Here is a 19940-nt window from a genome sequence, read left to right on the forward strand (position 1 = left end):
CAAAGGAACATGGAGAGCCTGCTAAAATTGGTTCCGTGCACCGTGGTTTTCCAGGACGACATATTGGAAGAGGTTCTAAGTCAGCTAGATCGCGTGGGACTAAGGTTGAAACGCTCGAAGTTTGTTTTCCTGGCACCAGAGGTCAAGTTCTTAGGGAGAAGAATCGCGGCAGATGGCATCAGACCCACGATGGAGGCATCAAGAATGCGCAGAGACCACAGAACATGACGGAGCTGCGGTCGTTCCTGGGATTCTTCAACTATTTTGGTAATTTCCTACCCGGGTTAAGCACCTTGCTGGAACCCCTACATGTGCTGCTACGCAAGGGAGATGACTGAATATGGGGGAAATCACAAGAGGCTGCTTTTGAGAAAGCCAGAAATCTGTTATGTTCCAACAAACTGCTTGTTCTGTATAACCAATGTAAATGTTTAGTGCTAGCTTGCGATGTGTCTTCGTACGGGGTCGGGTGTGTGTTTCAACAAACAAATGAATCGGGAAACATAAAAACATAGAAACATAGAAAATAGGTGCAGGAGTAAGCCATTCGGCCCTTCGATCCTGCACCACCATTCAATAAGATCATGGCTGATCATTTCCTCTGTACCCATTTCCTGCTTTCTCTTCATACCCATTGATCCCTTTAGCCGTAAGAGCCACATCTAACTCCCTCTTGAATATATCCAATGAACTGACATCAACAACTCTCTGCGGCAGGGAATTCGACAGGTTAACAACTCTCTGAGTGAAGAAGTTTCTCCTCATCTCAGTCCTAAATGGCTTACCCCTTATCCTAAGACTGTGTCCCCTGGTTCTGGACTTCCCCATCATCGGGAACATTCTTCCCGGCATCTAACCTGTCTAGTCCCATCAGAATTTTATATGTTTCTATGAGATCCCCTCTCATCCTTCTAAACTCCAGTGAATAAAGGCCCAGTTGATCCAATCTCTTCTCATATGACAGTCCTGCCATCCCTGGAATCAGTCTGGTGAACCTTCACTGCACTCCCTCAATAGCAAGAACGTCCTTCCTCAGATTAGGAGACTAAAACTGAACACAATATTCCAGGTGAGGCCTCACTAAGGCCCTGTACAACTGCAGTAAGACCTTCCTGCTCCTATATTCAAATCCTCTAGCTATGAAGGCCAACATACCATTTGCCTTCTTCACCGTCTGCTGTACCTGCATGCCAACTTTCAGTGACTGATGAACCATGATACCCAGGTCTCGTTGCGCCTCCCCTTTTCCTAATCTGCCGCCATTCAGATAATATTCTGCCTTCGTGTTTTGCCCCCAAAGTGGATAACCTCATATTTATCCACATTATACTGCATCTGCCATGCATTTGCCCACTCACCTAATCTGTCCAAGTCACCCTGCAGCCGCTTAGCGCCCTCATCACAGCTCACACCACCACCCAGTTTAGTGTCATCCGCAAACTTGGAGATATTACACTCAATTCCTTCATCTAAATCGTTAATTTATATTGTAAATAGCTGGGGTCCCAGCACTGAGCCCTGCGGCACTCCACTAGTCACTGCCTGCCATTCTGAAAAGGACCCGTTTATCCCGACTCTCTGCTTCCTGTCTACCAACCAGTCCTCTATCCATGTCAGTACATTACCCCCAATACCATGCGCTTTAATTTTGCACAACAATCTCTTGTGTGGGACCTTGTCAAAAGCCTTTTGAAAGTCCAAATACATCACATCCACTGATTCTCCCTTGTCCACTCTGCTAGTTACATCCTCAAAAAATTCCAGAAGACTCGTCAAGCATGATTTCCCTTTCATAAATCCATGCTGACTTTCTCCGATCCTGTCACAGCTTTCCAAATACGCTGCTATTTCATCCTTAATGATTGATTCCAACATTTTCCCCACTACTGATGTCAGGCTAACCGATCTATAATTAACCATTTTCTCTCTCCCTCCTTTTTTAAAAAGTGGTGTTACATTAGCTACCCTCCAGTCCATAGGTACTGATCCAGAGTCGATAGACTATTGGAAAATGATCACCAATGCATCCACTATTTATAGGGCCACTTCCTTAAGTACTCTGGGATGTAGGCTATCAGGCCCCGGGGATTTATCCGCCTTCAATCCCATCAATTTCCCTAACACAATTTCCCGCCGAATAAGGATATCCTTCAGTTCCTCCTTCTCACTAGACCCACTGTCCCCTATTATATGCGGAAGGTTATTTGTGTCGTCCTTCGTGAAGACAGAACTGAAGTATTTGTTCAATTGGTCTGCCATTTCTTTGTTCCCCATTATAAATTCACCTGAATCCAACTGCAAGGGACCTACGTTTGTCTTCACTAATCTTTTTCTCTTCACATATCTATAGAAGCTTTTGCAGTCAGTTTTTATGTTCCCTGCAAGCTTCCTCTCATACTCTATTTTCCCCCTCTTAATTAGACCCTTAGTCCTCCTCTGTTGAATTCTAAATTTCTCCTAGTCCTCAGGTTTGATGCTTTTTCTAGCTAATTTATATGCCTCTTCCTTGCTTTAACACTATCCTTAATTTCCCTTGTTAGCCATGGTTGAGCCACCTTCCCAGTTTTATTTTTTACTCCAGACAATTGTTGAAGTTCATCCATGTGATCTTTAAATGTTTGCAATTGCTTATCCACCGTCAACCCTTTAAGTATCCTTTGCCAGTCTATTCTAGCCAATTCATGCCTCATACCGTCGAAGTTACCTTTCCTTAAGTTCAGGACCCTAGTTTCCAAATTAACTGTCACTCTCCATCTTAATAAAGAATTCTACCATATTATGGTTACTCTTCCCCAAGGGGCCTCGCACAACAAGATTGCTAATTAGTCCCTTCTCATTACACATCACCCAGTCTAGGATGGCCAGCTCTCTAGTTGGTTCCTCGACATATTGGTCTAGAAAACCATCCCTAATACACTCCAGGAAATCCTCCTCCACCGCATTGCTACCAGTTTGATTAGCCCAATCAATATGTAGATTAAAGTCACCCATGATAACTGCTGTACCTTTATTGCACACATCCCTTATTTCTTGTTTGATGCTGTCCCCAACCTCACTACAACTGTTTGGTGATCTGTACACAACTCCCACTAATGTTTTCTGCCCTTTGGAATGCCGCAGCTCCAGCCATACTGATTCCACATCATCCAGGTTAATGTCCTTCCTTACTATTGCATTAATTTCCTCTTTAACCAGCAACGCCATCCTACCTCCTTTTCCTCTCTGCCTATCCTTCGAAATGTTGAATACCCCTGGATGTTGAGTTCCCAGCCTTGGTCACCCTGGAGCCATTTTTTCGTGATGCCAATTACATCATATCCGTTAACTGCTGTCTGCGCAGTTAATTCGTCCACCTTATTCCGAATACTCCTTGCATTGAGGCACAGAGCTTTCAGGCTTGTCTTTTTAACACACTTTGCCCCTTTAGAATTTTGCTGTAATGTGGCCCTTTTTGTTTTTTGTCTTGGTTTTCTCTGCCCTCCACTTTTAATATTCTCCTTTCTATCTTTTGCTTCTGCCTCCATTTTATTTCCCTCTGTCTCCCTGCATAGGTTCCCATCCCCCTGCCATGTTAGTTTAACTCCTCCCCAACAGCACTCGCAAACACTCCCCCTAGGACATTGGTTCCAGGTCTGCCCAGGTGCAGACCGTCCGGTTTGTACTGATCCCACCTCCCCCCAGAACCAGTTCCAATGTCCCGGGAATTTGAATCCCTCTCTCTTGCACCACTCCTCAAGCCACGTATTCATCTGAGCTATTCCTGTGATTCCTACTCTGACTAGCACATGGCACTGGTAGCAATCCTGAGAGGTCCTACTTTTAAATTTGGCTCCTAGCTCCCTAATTTCGTCTCGTAGGACCTCATCCCGTTTTTTACTGATATCGTTGGTACCTATATGTACCACAACAACTGGCTTCAGAATGTCCTGTACCTGCTCCGAGACATCCTTGACCCTTGCACCAGGGAGGCAACATACCATCCTGGAATCTTGGTTGTGGCCGCAGAAACGCCTATCCATTCCCCTTACAATTGAATCCCCTATCACAATCGCTCTCCCACTCTTTTTCCTACCCTTCTGTGCAGCAGAGCCAGCCACGGTGCCATGAAGTTGGCTGCTGCTGCCCTCCCCTGATGAGTCATCCCCCTCAACGGTACCCAAAGCGGTGTATCTGTTTTGCAGGGGGATGACCGCAGGGGACCCCTGCACTACCTTCCTTGCACTGCTCTTCCTGTTGGTTACCCATTTACTATTTGGCTGTGTACCCTTTACCTGCGGTGAGACCAACTCACTCAATGTGCTATTCACGTCATTCTCAGCATCGTGGATGCTCCAGAGTGAATCCACCCGCAGCTCCAGTGCCGCAATGCGGTCCGTCAGGAGCTGGAGGCGGATAAACTTCCAGCACACGTAGTCGTCAGGGACACCGGAAGCGTCCCTGACTTCCCACATAGTACAGGAGGAGCATAACACGTGTCCGAGCTCTCCTGCCATGACTTAACCCTAAGAGTAACTTAATTTGGCAACAACAATGCTAAAGGTTGCTTACTGATATACTACTTACCAATCACCAGCCAATCACTTACCCTCTTGGCTGTGATGTCACCTTTCGATTTCCTTCTACTTTTTTGCCTTCTCTCCCTACTGCAGCTGCACAGGCGACTCACGAACTCTCACTGCCTCTCGCTGACTCACGAACTCACTACCTCTCGCTGACTCACGAACTCACTGCCTCTCGCTGACTCACCAACTCTCACTGCCTCTCGCTGACTCACGAACTCTCACTGCCTCTCGCCGACTCACCAACTCTCACTGCCTCTCGCCGACTCACGAACTCTCACTGCCTCTCGCTGACTCACGAACTCACTGCCTCTCGCTGACTCACGAACTCTCACTGCCTCTCGCCGACTCACGAACTCTCACTGCCTCTCGCTGACTCACGTACTCTCACTGCCTCTCGCTGACTCACGAACTCTCACTGCCTCTCGCTGACTCACCAACTCTCACTGCCTCTCGCCGACTCACGAACTCTCACTGCCTCTCGCCGACTCACGAACTCCCGCTGCCTCTCGCTGACTCACGAACTCTCACTGCCTCTCGCTGACTCACGAACTCTCACTGCCTCTCGCTGACTCACGAACTCACTGCCTCTCGCTGACTCACGAACTCTCACTGCCTCTCGCTGACTCACGAACTCACTGCCTCTCGCCGACTCACGAACTCTCACTGCCTCTCGCTGACTCACGAACTCTCACTGCCTCTCGCTGACTCACGAACTCACTGCCTCTCGCTGACTCACGAACTCTCACTGCCTCTCGCTGACTCACGAACTCACTGCCTCTCGCTGACTCACGAACTCACTGCCTCTCGCTGACTCACGAACTCACTGCCTCTCGCTGACTCACGAACTCACTGCCTCTCGCTGACTCACGAACTCTCACTGCCTCTCGCCGACTCACCAACTCTCACTGCCTCTCGCCGACTCACGAACTCACTGCCTCTCGCTGACTCACGAACTCTCACTGCCTCTCGCCGACTCACGAACTCACTGCCTCTCGCTGACTCACGAACTCTCACTGCCTCTCGCCGACTCACGAACTCACTGCCTCTCGCCGACTCACGAACTCTCACTGCCTCTCGCTGACTCACCAACTCTCACTGCCTCTCGCCGACTCACGAACTCTCACTGCCTCTCGCCGACTCACGAACTCTCACTACCTCTCGCTGACTCACCAACTCTCACTGCCTCTCGCCGACTCACGAACTCTCACTGCCTCTCGCTGACTCACGAACTCTCACTGCCTCTCGCTGACTCACGAACTCACTGCCTCTCGCCGACTCACGAACTCACTGCCTCTCGCTGACTCACCAACTCTCACTGCCTCTCGCCGACTCACGAACTCACTGCCTCTCGCTGACTCACCAACTCTCACTGCCTCTCGCCGACTCACGAACTCTCACTGCCTCTCGCTGACTCACCAACTCTCACTGCCTCTCGCCGACTCACGAACTCTCACTGCCTCTCGCCGACTCACGAACTCTCGCTGCCTCTCGCCGACTCACGAACTCCCGCTGCCTCTCGCCGACTCACGAACTCCCGCTGCCTCTCGCTGACTCACGAACTCACTGCCTCTCGCCGACTCACGAACTCTCACTGCCTCTCGCCGACTCACGAACTCCCGCTGCCTCTCGCCGACTCACGAACTCACTGCCTCTCGCTGACTCACGAACTCACTGCCTCTCGCCGACTCACGAACTCACTGCCTCTCGCTGACTCACGAACTCACTGCCTCTCGCTGACTCACGAACTCACTGCCTCTCGCTGACTCACGAACTCACTGCCTCTCGCCGACTCACGAACTCTCACTGCCTCTCGCTGACTCACGAACTCTCACTGCCTCTCGCTGACTCACGAACTCACTGCCTCTCGCTGACTCACGAACTCTCACTGCCTCTCGCTGACTCACGAACTCACTGCCTCTCGCTGACTCACGAACTCACTGCCTCTCGCTGACTCACGAACTCACTGCCTCTCGCTGACTCACGAACTCACTGCCTCTCGCTGACTCACGAACTCTCACTGCCTCTCGCCGACTCACCAACTCTCACTGCCTCTCGCCGACTCACGAACTCACTGCCTCTCGCTGACTCACGAACTCTCACTGCCTCTCGCCGACTCACGAACTCACTGCCTCTCGCTGACTCACGAACTCTCACTGCCTCTCGCCGACTCACGAACTCACTGCCTCTCGCCGACTCACGAACTCTCACTGCCTCTCGCTGACTCACCAACTCTCACTGCCTCTCGCCGACTCACGAACTCTCACTGCCTCTCGCCGACTCACGAACTCTCACTACCTCTCGCTGACTCACCAACTCTCACTGCCTCTCGCCGACTCACGAACTCTCACTGCCTCTCGCTGACTCACGAACTCTCACTGCCTCTCGCTGACTCACGAACTCACTGCCTCTCGCCGACTCACGAACTCACTGCCTCTCGCTGACTCACCAACTCTCACTGCCTCTCGCCGACTCACGAACTCACTGCCTCTCGCTGACTCACCAACTCTCACTGCCTCTCGCCGACTCACGAACTCTCACTGCCTCTCGCTGACTCACCAACTCTCACTGCCTCTCGCCGACTCACGAACTCTCACTGCCTCTCGCCGACTCACGAACTCTCACTGCCTCTCGCCGACTCACGAACTCCCGCTGCCTCTCGCCGACTCACGAACTCCCGCTGCCTCTCGCTGACTCACGAACTCACTGCCTCTCGCCGACTCACGAACTCTCACTGCCTCTCGCCGACTCACGAACTCCCGCTGCCTCTCGCCGACTCACGAACTCACTGCCTCTCGCTGACTCACGAACTCACTGCCTCTCGCCGACTCACGAACTCACTGCCTCTCGCTGACTCACGAACTCACTGCCTCTCGCTGACTCACGAACTCACTGCCTCTCGCTGACTCACGAACTCACTGCCTCTCGCCGACTCACGAACTCTCACTGCCTCTCGCTGACTCACGAACTCACTGCCTCTCGCCGACTCACGAACTCTCACTGCCTCTCGCTGACTCACGAACTCACTGCCTCTCGCTGACTCACGAACTCTCACTGCCTCTCGCTGACTCACCAACTCTCACTGCCTCTCGCTGACTCACGAACTCACTGCCTCTCGCCGACTCACGAACTCTCACTGCCTCTCGCTGACTCACGAACTCACTGCCTCTCGCTGACTCACGAACTCACTGCCTCTCGCTGACTCACCAACTCTCACTGCCTCTCGCTGACTCACGAACTCTCACTGCCTCTCGCCGACTCACGAACTCTCACTGCCTCTCGCCGACTCACGAACTCTCACTGCCTCTCGCCGACTCACGAACTCTCACTGCCTCTCGCTGACTCACCAACTCTCACTGCCTCTCGCCGACTCACTGCCTCTCGCTGATTCACGAACTCCCGCTGCCTCTCGCTGACTCACGAACTCTCGCTGACTCACGAACTCTCACTGCCTCTCGCTGACTCACCAACGCTGAGCCTTTTTATAGGCCTCCCCACGCTGCCTGTCGCTGACTCACGAACTCCCGCTGCCTCATTGCAACCGGTCGTCTATGCATCCAGGAGTTTGTCCAAGGTCAAAAGGGCCTACAGCATGATTGAAAAAGAAGCTCTGGCATGCGTTTATGGGGCCAAAAAAATGCATCAGTATCTGTTTGGTCTTAAGTTTGAGTTGGAAACTGGCCATAAGCCGCTCATATCGCTATTCTTAGAGAGCAAAGGGATTAATACCAATGCCTCTGCCTGCATCCAAAGATGGACGCTCACACTGTCTGCATATAACTATGTAATCCGCCATAGACCAGGCACTGAAAACTGCGCTGATGCTTTCAGTCGGCTACCATTGCCCACCACCGGGGTGGAAATGGCACAGCCTGCAGACTTACTCTTGGTGATGGATGCATTTGAAAATGAAAAGTCACCCGTTATGGCCCGCCAGATCAGGACCTGGACCAGTCAGGATCCTTTACTGTCCCTTGTAGAAAACTGTGTCCTCCATGGGAGCTGGTCCAGCATCCCAGCAGAGATGCACGAAAAGATCAAGTTGTTCCAGCAGCGCAGTGGTGAAATGTCCATACAGGCAGACTGTCTTTTGTGGGGCAATCGCATGGTTTTGCCTAAGAAAGGCAGGGAAACGTTCATACGCGACCTACACAGTACCCACTAGGCATAGTAATGATGAAAGCTACAGCCAGACCCCATGTGTGGTGGCCCGGCATCGACTCAGATTTGAAGTCATGCATGCGCCAGGGAGGCATCGCTAAGTTTGTGATCATGGCCCTCCAAAACGTGGTCTAGGATCCACATTGACTTTGCTGGCCTGTTTCTAGTCAAAATGTTTTTGGTTGCTGTGGATGCTTATTCAAAATGGATTGAGTGTGTAATAATGTCTGTAAGCACGTCCACTGACACCATCGAAAGCCTATGAGCCATGTTCACCACACACGGCCTGCCTGATGTCCTAGTCAGCGACAATGGGCCGTGCTTCACCAGTGCTGCATTCAAGGAATTCATGACCCGCAATGGGATCAAGCATGTCACATCTTCCGCGTTCAAACCCACATCCAACCGCCAGGCAGAACGGGCAGTCCAAACCATCGAGCAAAGCTTGAAATGCTTGTTGGAAGGCTCGCTACACACCCGCCTGTCCCGAGTCCTGCTCAGCTACTGCACCAGACCCCATTCTCTCACCGGGATTCTTCCAGCCGAGCTGCTCATGAAAAAGGCACTCAAAGCAAGGCTTTCTCTTGTCCACCTTGACCTCCATGATCACGTCGAGGACAGGCGGCATCAACAAAGCAGGTACCATGAGTGAACAAACTTGTCACGCGATATTGAAGTCAATGACCCTGTATTTGTACTCAACTGTGGACATAGTCCCAAATGGCTTGCTGGTACTGTCATAACCAAATAAGGAAGTAGGGTGTTTCAGGTCAAACTTGCAAATGGACTAACTTGCAGAAAGCATTTGGACCAAACCAAACTGCAATTCAAACTGCAGCCACGAGCAACCCGAAGAGGACACCACCAACTTCGACCCTCCAACACACACACAAGTGGCAACCGACGTCACAGTTGACCACAACAACCAAAAACATTTTGACTAGAAACGGGCCAGCAAAGTCAATGTGGATCCTAGACCACGTTTTGGAGGGCCATGATCACAAATTTAGCGATGCCTCCCTGGGTGCATTGCTCAGTTGAGAGCAAGTGCTGTATTGGCACACGCATGACTTCAAATCTGAGTCGATGCCGGGCCACCACACATGGGGTCTGGCTGTAGCTTTCATCATTACTATGCCTAGTGGGTACTGTGTAGGTCGCGTATGAACGTTTCCCTGCCTTTCTTAGGCAAAACCACGCGATTGCCCCACAAAGCTGAACTCACCATCCCCAGCAGCCCAGTAAGGCCGGCTGCCCAGCAGCCCAGCAAAGAACCAACCAACTCACCTACACCTACATTTGTACCGAGACGGTCGACAAGGGAGCGAAAAGCCCCAGATCGTCTCACCCTATAATTAAGTGTACTATTGACTTTCGGAGGGAGTGATGTTATGTATGCAACCCTATATAACCAGTATCACACCACCACCAGAGGGCGTACCTGTTGGAGACCCAAAGGATACCAGCATTCCTTGGGAGCACTGTATATATGCTGTACCGGCATTCTGGAGTTAGAATAAAGGAGCTAAGGTCGCACTTACTCATGTCCACAGTACTCAGTTACATTACTTTATTACGAACATAACACTTATACGTTTCGATACGATCCCTCTCATTCTTCTGAATTCCAATGAATAGAGGCCCAACCTACTCAACCTTTCCTCATAAGTCAACCCCCTCATCCCCGGAATCAACCTAGTGAACCTTCTCTGAACTGCCTCCAAAGCAAGTATATCCTTTTGTAAATATGGAAACCAAAACTGCACTCAGTATTCCAGGTGTGGCCTCACCAAAGCCTTGTATAGCTATAGCAAGACTTCCTGCTTTTATACTCCATCCCCTTTGCAATAAAGGCCAAGATACCATTAGTCTTCCTGATCACTTGCTATACCTGCATACTATCCTTTTGTGTTTCATGCTGTACTGTGGCACTTTGCAATCTTTCACCATTTAAATAATAACGGTACCCCCTGCAACACACAAGGGTAGGCACTTGGGTATTTCGTGCAATGTTTATGTAAAGTTTCTGTTAATGTGGTGTCAAACATTAAAACCTTTATTTTCAACACTTTGCATTCTTGGACAGGTCTGTGTGCACCTTTGGAAGTGGCTTAGTGAGTTGCAGTGAATGGTAAGACATAATGGTACCCCCCGCAATGGTGATGAGTGTGAAAGGAATGGCTTGGGCATTGTAGGAATGTTGTAGGTGCTGGTGTGAGGTGGTGCCAACCTGGCGCATCATGTGGCAGCCAGGGTGTACAGCGTCAAGTGAAGTAAATCTAGCCATGGTGAGGCCATCCCTGGTGTCCTGGGTAGCAATGTGCTCGGGTGCTGATGCCCCACGTCAGGTCCAGCTTCAGGTGATTGTGGAAAAGGTTGATGTTGTTGGTGCTGCTGGTGTTGGAGCTGATCGTGGTGGGATTCTGAGGACCAAGGTGAGAGAGTTGGAAGGGCACTGATGCTGTTGGAATAGGTGGCAGCTGAAGTTGAGATGACAGAAGCAATCTGCCAATGGTGAGAGAGGTTGCAACAGTGTGCAACACTGGTTTGGTGCATTAAGTCTGTGAATTTATCTTGATCTTCCTAGCTCCGTAATCTCCTCAAGCCCCACAAACCTCCAAGATATTTGCGCTCCTCAAATTCTGGCCTCTTGAGTATCTCTGATTTTAATCGCTCAACTATTGGTGGCCGTGCCTTCTGTTGCCTCGGCCCTAAGCTCTGGAATTCCCTGCCTAAACCTCACCATCTCTCTGCATCTCTCTCCTGCTTGATGACACTCCTTAAAACCTACCTCTTTGACCAAGTGTTTAGTCATCTGCCTTAATGTCTCCTTGTGTGGCTCGGTGCCAAATTTTGTTTTATTACACCCCTTTGAAGCACCTTGGGAAGTTTTATTATGTTAAAGGCGCTATAAGTGTAAGTTGCCGTTATTGGTGCAAACAACCATTTTTGGCCATTTCCAACATTTCTCCAAGGTGTCCGCCAGTCTTACTTTGAAGAACCCCTGTGCAAGTTTCAGGTCCTTAAACATATACACCTGGAATTTCCATGGGGGTTCTCCTGAGCTCCTGCCATAACTTCAGCGGGAGATTGGCAAAACCCCAGAGATCTAACCAGCCATTGATGTTGTTCCCGCAGGGTTTCCACTGAAATGCCATAAATTCGGGCAAAATCCAGGAAAATTCCTCCCCTTGAAATTCCTTTCAGCATCCATTAAAATGTGTTCTATAAACTTTTGTCTATGTACAAATATATCTCAGTTACTTATGGAAATTTTTAAATATATATCTGCATTTACAATTCCATTTCAACTCTAAGTCCTTTGTGTGAGATCCAACACCAATTGCCTCTCTACCTGTGCAGGTCACTCCTGCAAACACCCAGCACTGCCCATAGCGAACTGGTTGATAGTCAGTATTACTCCATTGGCGAAGGATTGCAACACTTCCATTCCATTTCCCTGGATACACTCCATCGGTATATGGTTCTTTCCATTTGCCCTGAAGGACTCCTTTATCATCTTTACTATTCACCTGAAAGGATAACACAGTAAATTTGTACTGACATTGTTGTGAAGTCACGACATCAATGAAGAAGGCAAACACATCGACAAGATCAATGAGTCAAACTTATTGGACAATTTACAACCATTTACAAAGGTAGCCTATGGAACTCTCTCCCTTTTTTCTGGTATTAGCACTTGCTTGGGTCTAGACTTTTGCGATAAATTGAAGGATCACCGTTGGTCCCACATTGCATTGCTGTTTGTAGGACCTTGCTTTGCACAAATTGGCTCCCACTTTTCCATAGATTACAACAGTGATTACACTTCAAAAATACTTAATGGGCTGTTAAGTGCTTTGGGATATCCTGAGGCCATAAAAGACACATTTATACATGCAAGTTCTTTCTTTTCTCTTAGTTTTCACTTCTTGCTTTAATTTACAATCTTCTAAAATCCAAATTTAGCAACACATAATTCCAAATTTCTCCATCTTCTCTCTCTTTTCGTGTCCACCTTGATGGTGACCTGAATGGCCTCAGCCTGCACTAGGACTTCTCACTAATACCTCAGGAACTCCCCTCCCACCTCATTTCCATTATAATGTGAGACCTGCATGTACTGCAGTGGTTTAATTTGGGCAGCCCCAGGAGTAGGGGTGGGGAGGGCAGGGGTAGGGGTAGGTAGAGTGATAAGACCCTTTTTCTCCTTTGCTGTGTCGAGGGAACTGAACGAGCCCCAGGCACGGCAATGAGAGAAAATCTCCCCTTATTTTAGCACAGTGCTATCATCCACATTCCTGAAGCAAATGCAAGCGAATTGAAACTGCTGTGAAAGGTCACCTGAAAGGAAAATCAACCAGACTGAGAAGGAATAAAAGTGTTGGAATCAAGACGGTGGGAGGGAGATATGAGGGGATGAAATGACTAAAATCTGCAGGGGTGATGGAATTGAGTTACTGATCAGAGCCAAATGATGGAACAGAACTGGTGATCTTGAATTATTCTAATTATGCTTCCAATGAGGATCTATAAGGGAATCTGTCGTATGGCTCACCACACCAGAATCCATCTACGGCTAAAAAGGACCACTTGTTGGTATCTGCCTCAGAATAAGGTCTCACTGTTCCAGTCAGGTGACTGAGGCTGCAAATTCTCCAAACTCGGCTCCCCACCTCGCTGCTGGCTCAGCGCACTGTCCAAAATGTTTTTCCTTGGATTGGGCTTGTTAAGCCCACTCAGTGCGTTTGCCGGCCATTTAATGATGCATCATCAGCCTATTTCCTTAAAGTGAACCGCTGTGAGATGGGAGCTTTTATAGCACATATGCAGCTGTTAAGTAATGAGATGATTCCATGGCCATTCAATTCCCGACCTGCTTACCTGACATGATCCCGAGCAGTGTGGACCCCGTAGCAATCTCGTAAAATGTGAAGGTGTGCTCAAGATTCTTCTTAATGGGCTGTGAACAAGGTCATAATGACTTGAATTGCCTCCACCGCGGCTGAATTCTGGTCTGATCAGTGCTGACAGGCCTAACATTTGGGAAAGGCGTGTGACGACGGGTTGACAGTGGGGTCCCGACTCGCTGTCAATAAGAAATATTTTCCCACCTGACCCGCCACCGATCGCATCCACTGACCCCCTGAAAAATTCCCCTACCTGAGAAATTGATTAGAGAATGCTCAACCGGGGCTAAATGTATTCTGGGGTGCACAAAAGAGTAATTTTGAGAGCAGTATAATATTTAGTCATTTGGGTTACAATAGCTAATAAATCCCTAAAAACGTTGGCCTGGAATTTGCGGTACTGATGACAGCAAACCGGCAGTGTTCACCGTCATTTCACCTTTGAAACTGACTGCAACTTCTGGATTTGGCACATGTGCAGCCGAATGTGGAAATCTGGATGTTGCAGTCTGTCATTCACTGCTGACTGCTGCTCCACAGGCTGTGCTGAAGGCTTTGTGTAAACAAGCCTGAAGGCTTTGTATCTTAATGCAAGGAGTATCCATAATAGGGTGGATGAATTAACTGTGCAAATAGATGTTAACAAATATGATATGATTGGGATTACAGAGACGTGGCTCCAGGATGATCAGGGCTGGGAACTCAACATCCAGGGGTATTCAACATTCAGGAAGGATAGAATAAAAGGAAAAGGAGGTGGGGTAGCATTGCTGGTTAAAGAGGAGATTAATGCAATAGTTAGGAATGACATTAGCTTGGATGATGTGGAATCTATATGGGTAGAGCTGCAGAACACCAAAGGGCAAAAAACGTTAGTGGGAGTTGTGTACAGACCTCCAAACAGTAGTAGTGATGTTGGGGAGGGCATCAAACAAGAAATTATGGGTGCATGCAATAAGGATGCAGCAGTTATAATGGGTGACTTTAATATGAACATAGATTGGGCTAACCAAACTGGAAGCAATATGGTGGAGGAGGATTTCCTAGAGTGCATAAGGGATGGTTTTCTAGACCAATATGTCGAGGAACCAACTAGGGGAGAGGCCATCTTAGACTGGGTGTTGTGTAATGAGAGAGGATTAATTAGCAATCTCATTGTGCAAGGCCCCTTGGGGAAGAGTGACCATAACATGGTGGAATTCTGCATTAGGATGGAGAATGAAACAGTTAATTCAGAGACCATGGTCCAGAACTTAAAGAAGGGTAACTTTGAAGGTATGAGGCATGAATTGGCTAGGATTGATTGGCGAATGATACTTGAGGGGTTGACTGAGGATGGGCAATGGCAGACATTTAGAGACCGCATGGATGAACTACAACAATTGTACATACCTGTCTGGCGTAAAAATAAAAAAGCGAAGGTGAGTCAACCGTGGCTATCAAGGGAAATCAGGGATAGTATTAAAGCCAAGGAAGTGGCATACAAATTGGCCAGAAATAGCAGCGAACCCGGAGACTGGGCGAAATTTAGAACTCAGCAGAGGAGGACAAAGGGTTTGATTAGGGCAGGGAAAATGGAGTACGAGAAGAAGCTTGCAGGGAACATTAAGACGGATTGCAAAAGTTTCTATAGATATTCTATAGAAAAAGGTTAGTAAATGTAGGTACCCTGCAGTCAGAATCAAGGGAAATCATAACGGGGAACAAAGAAATGGCAGACCAATTGAACAAGTACTTTGGTTCGGTATTCACTAAGGAGGACACAAACAACAATCCGGATATAAGAAGGGTCAGAGGGTCTAGTAAGGAGGAGGAACTGAGGGAAATAATTATTAGTCGGGAAATTGTGTTGGGGAAATTGATGGGATTGAAGGCCGATAAATCTCCAGGGCCTGATGGACTGCATCCCAGAGTACTTAAGGAGGTGGCCTTGGAAATAGCGGATGCATTGACAGTCATTTTCCAACATTCCATTGACTCTGGATCAGTTCCTATGGAGTGGAGGGTAGCCAATGTAACCCCACTTTTTAAAAAAGGAGGGAGAGAGAAAACAGGGAATTATAGACCGGTCAGCCTGACATCGGTAGTGGGTAAGATGATGGAATCAATTATTAAGGATGTCATAGCAGCGCATTTGGAAAGAGGTGACATGATAGGTCGAAGTCAGCATAGATTTGTGAAAGGGAAATCATGCTTGACAAATCTTCTGGAATTTTTTGAGGATGTTTCCAGTAGAGTGGACAAGGGAGAACCATTTGATGTGGTATATTTGGACTTTCAGAAGGCTTTCGACAAGGTTCCACACAAGAGATTAATGTGCAAAGTTAAAGCACATGGGATTGGGGATAGTGTGCTGACGTGGATTGAGAACTGGTTGTCAGACAGGAAGCAAAGAGTAGGAGTAAATGGGTACTTTTCAGAATGGCAGGCAGTGACTAGTGGGGTACCACAAGGTTCTGTGCTGGGCCCCAGCTGTTTACACTGTACATTAATGATTTAGACGAGGGGATTAAATGTAGTATCTCCAAATTTGCGGATGACACTAAGTTAGGTGGCAGTGTGAGCTGCGAGGAGGATGCTATGAGGCTGCAGAGTGACTTGGATAGGTTAGGTGAGTGGGCAAATGCATGGCAGATGAAGTATAATGTGGATAAATGTGAGGTTGTCCACTTTGGTGGTAAAAACAGAGAGACAGACTATTATCTGAATGGTGACAGATTAGGGAAAGGGGAGGTGCAACGAGACCTGGATGTCTTGGTACATCAGTCATTGAAGGTTGGCATGCAGGTACAGCAGACGGTTAAGAAAGCAAATGGCATGTTGGCCTTCATAGCGAGGGGATTTGAGTACAGGGGCAGGGAGGTGTTGCTACAGTTGTACAGGACCTTGGTGAGGCCACACCTGGAGTATTGTGTACATTTTGGTCTCCTAACCTGAGGAAGGACATTCTTGTTATTGAGGGAGTGCAGTGAAGGTTCACCTGACTGATTCCCGGGATGGCGGGACTGACCTATCAAGAAAAACTAAATCAACTGGGCTTGTATTCACTGGAGTTCAGAAGAATGAGAGGGGACCTTATAGAAATGTTTAAAATTCTGATGGGTTCAGACAGGTTACATGCAGGAAGAATGTTCCCAATGTTGGGGAAGTCCAGAACCAGGGGTCACAGTCTAAGCATAAGGGGTAAGCCATTTAGGACCTAGATGAGGAGAAACTTCTTCACCCAGAGAGTGGTGAACCTGTGGAATTCTCTACCACAGAAAGTTGTTGAGGCCAATTCACTAAATATATTCAAAAAGGAGTTAGATGTAGTCCTTACTACTAGGGGAATCAAGGGGTATGGTGAGAAAGCAGGAAGTGGGTACTGAAGTTGCATGTTCAGCCATGAACTCATTGAATGGCGGTGCAGGCTCGAAGGGCCGAATGGCCTACTCCTGCACCTATTTTCTATGTTTTTCTATGTTTTCTATGTGCTGTACGCACCCCCACCCACCCCCCGAGCACCACCCACCCGCCCACCCCCCCCAATCACGCACCTCCTGCTCCCTGCCCACCCCCCCGATCCCCAACCCCCCGCATCCCCCCCACACCCCCCATCCATCCCACACCCCCCCCACTCATGCACCCCCTGCCCACCCCCCCGTGCAGCCCCCATCCACTGTCTGCGCACCACCCACCCACCGCCCGCCTCCCCCACCACCCCCTGGCCCCTCCCTGCCCCCACCCCCCCATGCAACCTCACCCGCGCAGCCCCCCACACCCACCCCCTGCCCGCCACGTCCCACCCACTCTCCCGCCCCCCACCACCCGTGCACCCCCAACCCCCCCATCCACCCCCACCCCCCATCCACCCCCTACCCCCCCTTCCACCCCCACCCACCCCCCCGTGCACCCCCCACCCCTCCATCCACCCCCACCCCCCCATCCACCCCCCATCCCCCCATTCACCCCCCCCGTGCACCCCCCACCCCCCACCCAGCCCCCCCATCCACCCCCCACCCACCCCCCCTGTGCACCCATCCACCCCCCACCCCCCCGTGCACCCCCCCACCCCCGTGCACCCGCACAGAGCCGCAGAGCTGGCAATCAGTGACATCTCTCAAATCATGAAAGCTAGCGAAAACTTCAGCTCTTCTGCAGTAAGTACACTGTTAAACTCCCCACTAAAAGTTAGACCCAAGGGGATTATGTGTAACTGAGGCTTTAACAACATATTGAATCCAAAAAAAGGTTATGGTTCTGAAAAACTAATTTAAATTTTGTACAGTTTCAAATTCATCCATTTTAATTTTAAAAAGATACTTAATTTTTGAGAAACTTAACAAAAAAGTAAAATGATTTTTCTGAACGTTTGTTCATCTATATTTCCCGATTTGTCTTGTCCCCATGTGAGCGCCCCAATCTTTGGATTGCTCTCTCAGTGAGAATTTTAAGAGTTTATCCACTTCCTGGTGTGCTGTCTGTGAGAAGATCTGCCTTTTGATTGGCTGCTTAGACAAGTTGTTGATGTCACAGCAGCCTGCATTATGGGATTCCCTCTAAACACAGAGATCGCAAGATCTTTGCACGGAGCTTACTTCGCGGCCAATGGCGAATGCCTTTGCTTTGCTGCTGACTGCAAATTAGAGGCCATTATTTTATTATTCATTAAAGTTACTCATTAACTGTCCTCTTATTATCAGCAATACTTTTCGCCCCCTTTCTCCCCTCCTCCTTTCCTGAGGATCTTGCTTGGTGCTGGTTCCATCGATGCCAGGCCCCCTCAGTCCCTTTCCCAAGGCAGCCATTCTTCATGTATGAGCCTATACAGTGAATATTGGCAAATTAATGTGGGCAGTATTTCAAACCCAATGCTGTCCTCAACAGAAATCGACATGAATGCACAGGGATCACTTCATAACCCTGCCTGAATGCCCTCTTCCTTGGCCTAGAACTTGAGGCTAATTGTAGAACCCAACGGCCTTTTCTGGCAGCAATCAGCTAAGTCATCACAGACTGGGAATCAAATCTAGGACCTTCAAATCTATACAGCTGACGACACAGTGACTTCACCAACAAAACCATTGGGAAGCTGCACCTTTACTGTTCACATTTAAACGCTTACCATGGCAGACACAGTTCTCACGATATAAACAGAAGAACCTGTTTTTTGAAGTGCTTGATTTGGGTTTTTCAGATATTTGGGTGCGTTGTCCAATATCTTAAGGCAGATGTCCAAAATATCTTCTTCAAACTGGAAAAATTAACATTTGTATCAATTGGTCAACAGTATTAGAAATGATTCATTAATTGAAGTCCTCTCATGCTGCAGTATTCCATTTGATTTAATTTTACTTTTCTTCATTCATTAGCAATGCAATATATAAGCTGTCTTCTGTGCTCCTGCTCTCCCCTGTATCCTTTAACATAATACACTAACTTCTAACTTCAGAGCCTCAGAACGATCAAACTGCTCACTTCCCTTAAACTTTTCTCCCCCATTCAAATTACAGACTTTTAAATCCAATATTGGAGTCACCTAATCACCACTTCCCAATTTACCTCACCTTCCCCTTCTTGTTTCAATCTTAGTGGTGTCCTGCACTTCGCTTTGGTTCCTTCAAAAAGGTTATACAATGCTCAGCCTCCTGCAGTGTTCAAATCATTTAACTGTTCCTGTGCTGCAGATCAGGATTCTGTTATGGCTGTACGTTCAGGTGTTCACTAAGCCCAAGATGCAATGCCAATGTGCAGACTTATACACTGATAAGAGAGATCTTCCATAAGAGCACTTTATGCACAGCTTTATCTCAAAACTGTACATAACTTCCACCGTTTGATATTCCATTCAGAAATCATCCTAATCAACTTTTTAAAACCTTTGTGTATCTCTGGGAATTAACACTTTGTAAGCAGAATCTGACCTTATATCAATAACGTAATTTGAATTAAAACAGAATTCCGACCAAACCATATAAGTAAAAGTCTAAAAATGTCACAGGATTTAACGTTAGCTGATAAAGGGAATGCACCAGGAAGTTTTCTGATTTTCATATACCTGTCCAAAGTTCCAGCTAAAAAATGATATGTCTTCTGTAGCACCAGCATAAATAATTCCAGTTTCATTCATCACATACTCATCTCGTTGTAAATCACTGTTCAGAAAGACTTCATCCTCTGAATAGGTAAAGCAGATGGGGCAATAATCAGATCATTTGTGATGTATAAACAATAGAACAATTACAATTGTGGGGCTGATAATGCACTGGTTCCAGCATGACCGTCAAAATCAGCTGAACTCACGCACAATTGTGAAGCATTCACCACAGCA

The 19940-nt window shown here is 48.2% G+C and overlaps 1 protein-coding gene across 1 annotated transcript in view; it reads right to left on the reverse strand.

The window, feature by feature from the left end:
* The window catches only part of LOC139276869 (protein-glutamine gamma-glutamyltransferase 2-like), a 61331-nt gene that overhangs the window by 31744 nt on the left and 9647 nt on the right, over positions 1–19940 (reverse strand). Inside the window, exons 4-6 of the mRNA XM_070894866.1 lie at positions 19668–19786; positions 18735–18863; positions 12076–12253 (exon numbers count right to left, since the gene is read on the reverse strand). Of these exons, the coding sequence (XP_070750967.1) occupies positions 12076–12253; positions 18735–18863; positions 19668–19786 (426 nt within the window). The remainder of the gene's footprint in view (positions 1–12075; positions 12254–18734; positions 18864–19667; positions 19787–19940) is intronic.

This window comes from Pristiophorus japonicus, chromosome 12, assembly GCF_044704955.1.
Source record: "Pristiophorus japonicus isolate sPriJap1 chromosome 12, sPriJap1.hap1, whole genome shotgun sequence".
Lineage (NCBI taxonomy): Eukaryota > Metazoa > Chordata > Chondrichthyes > Pristiophoridae > Pristiophorus > Pristiophorus japonicus.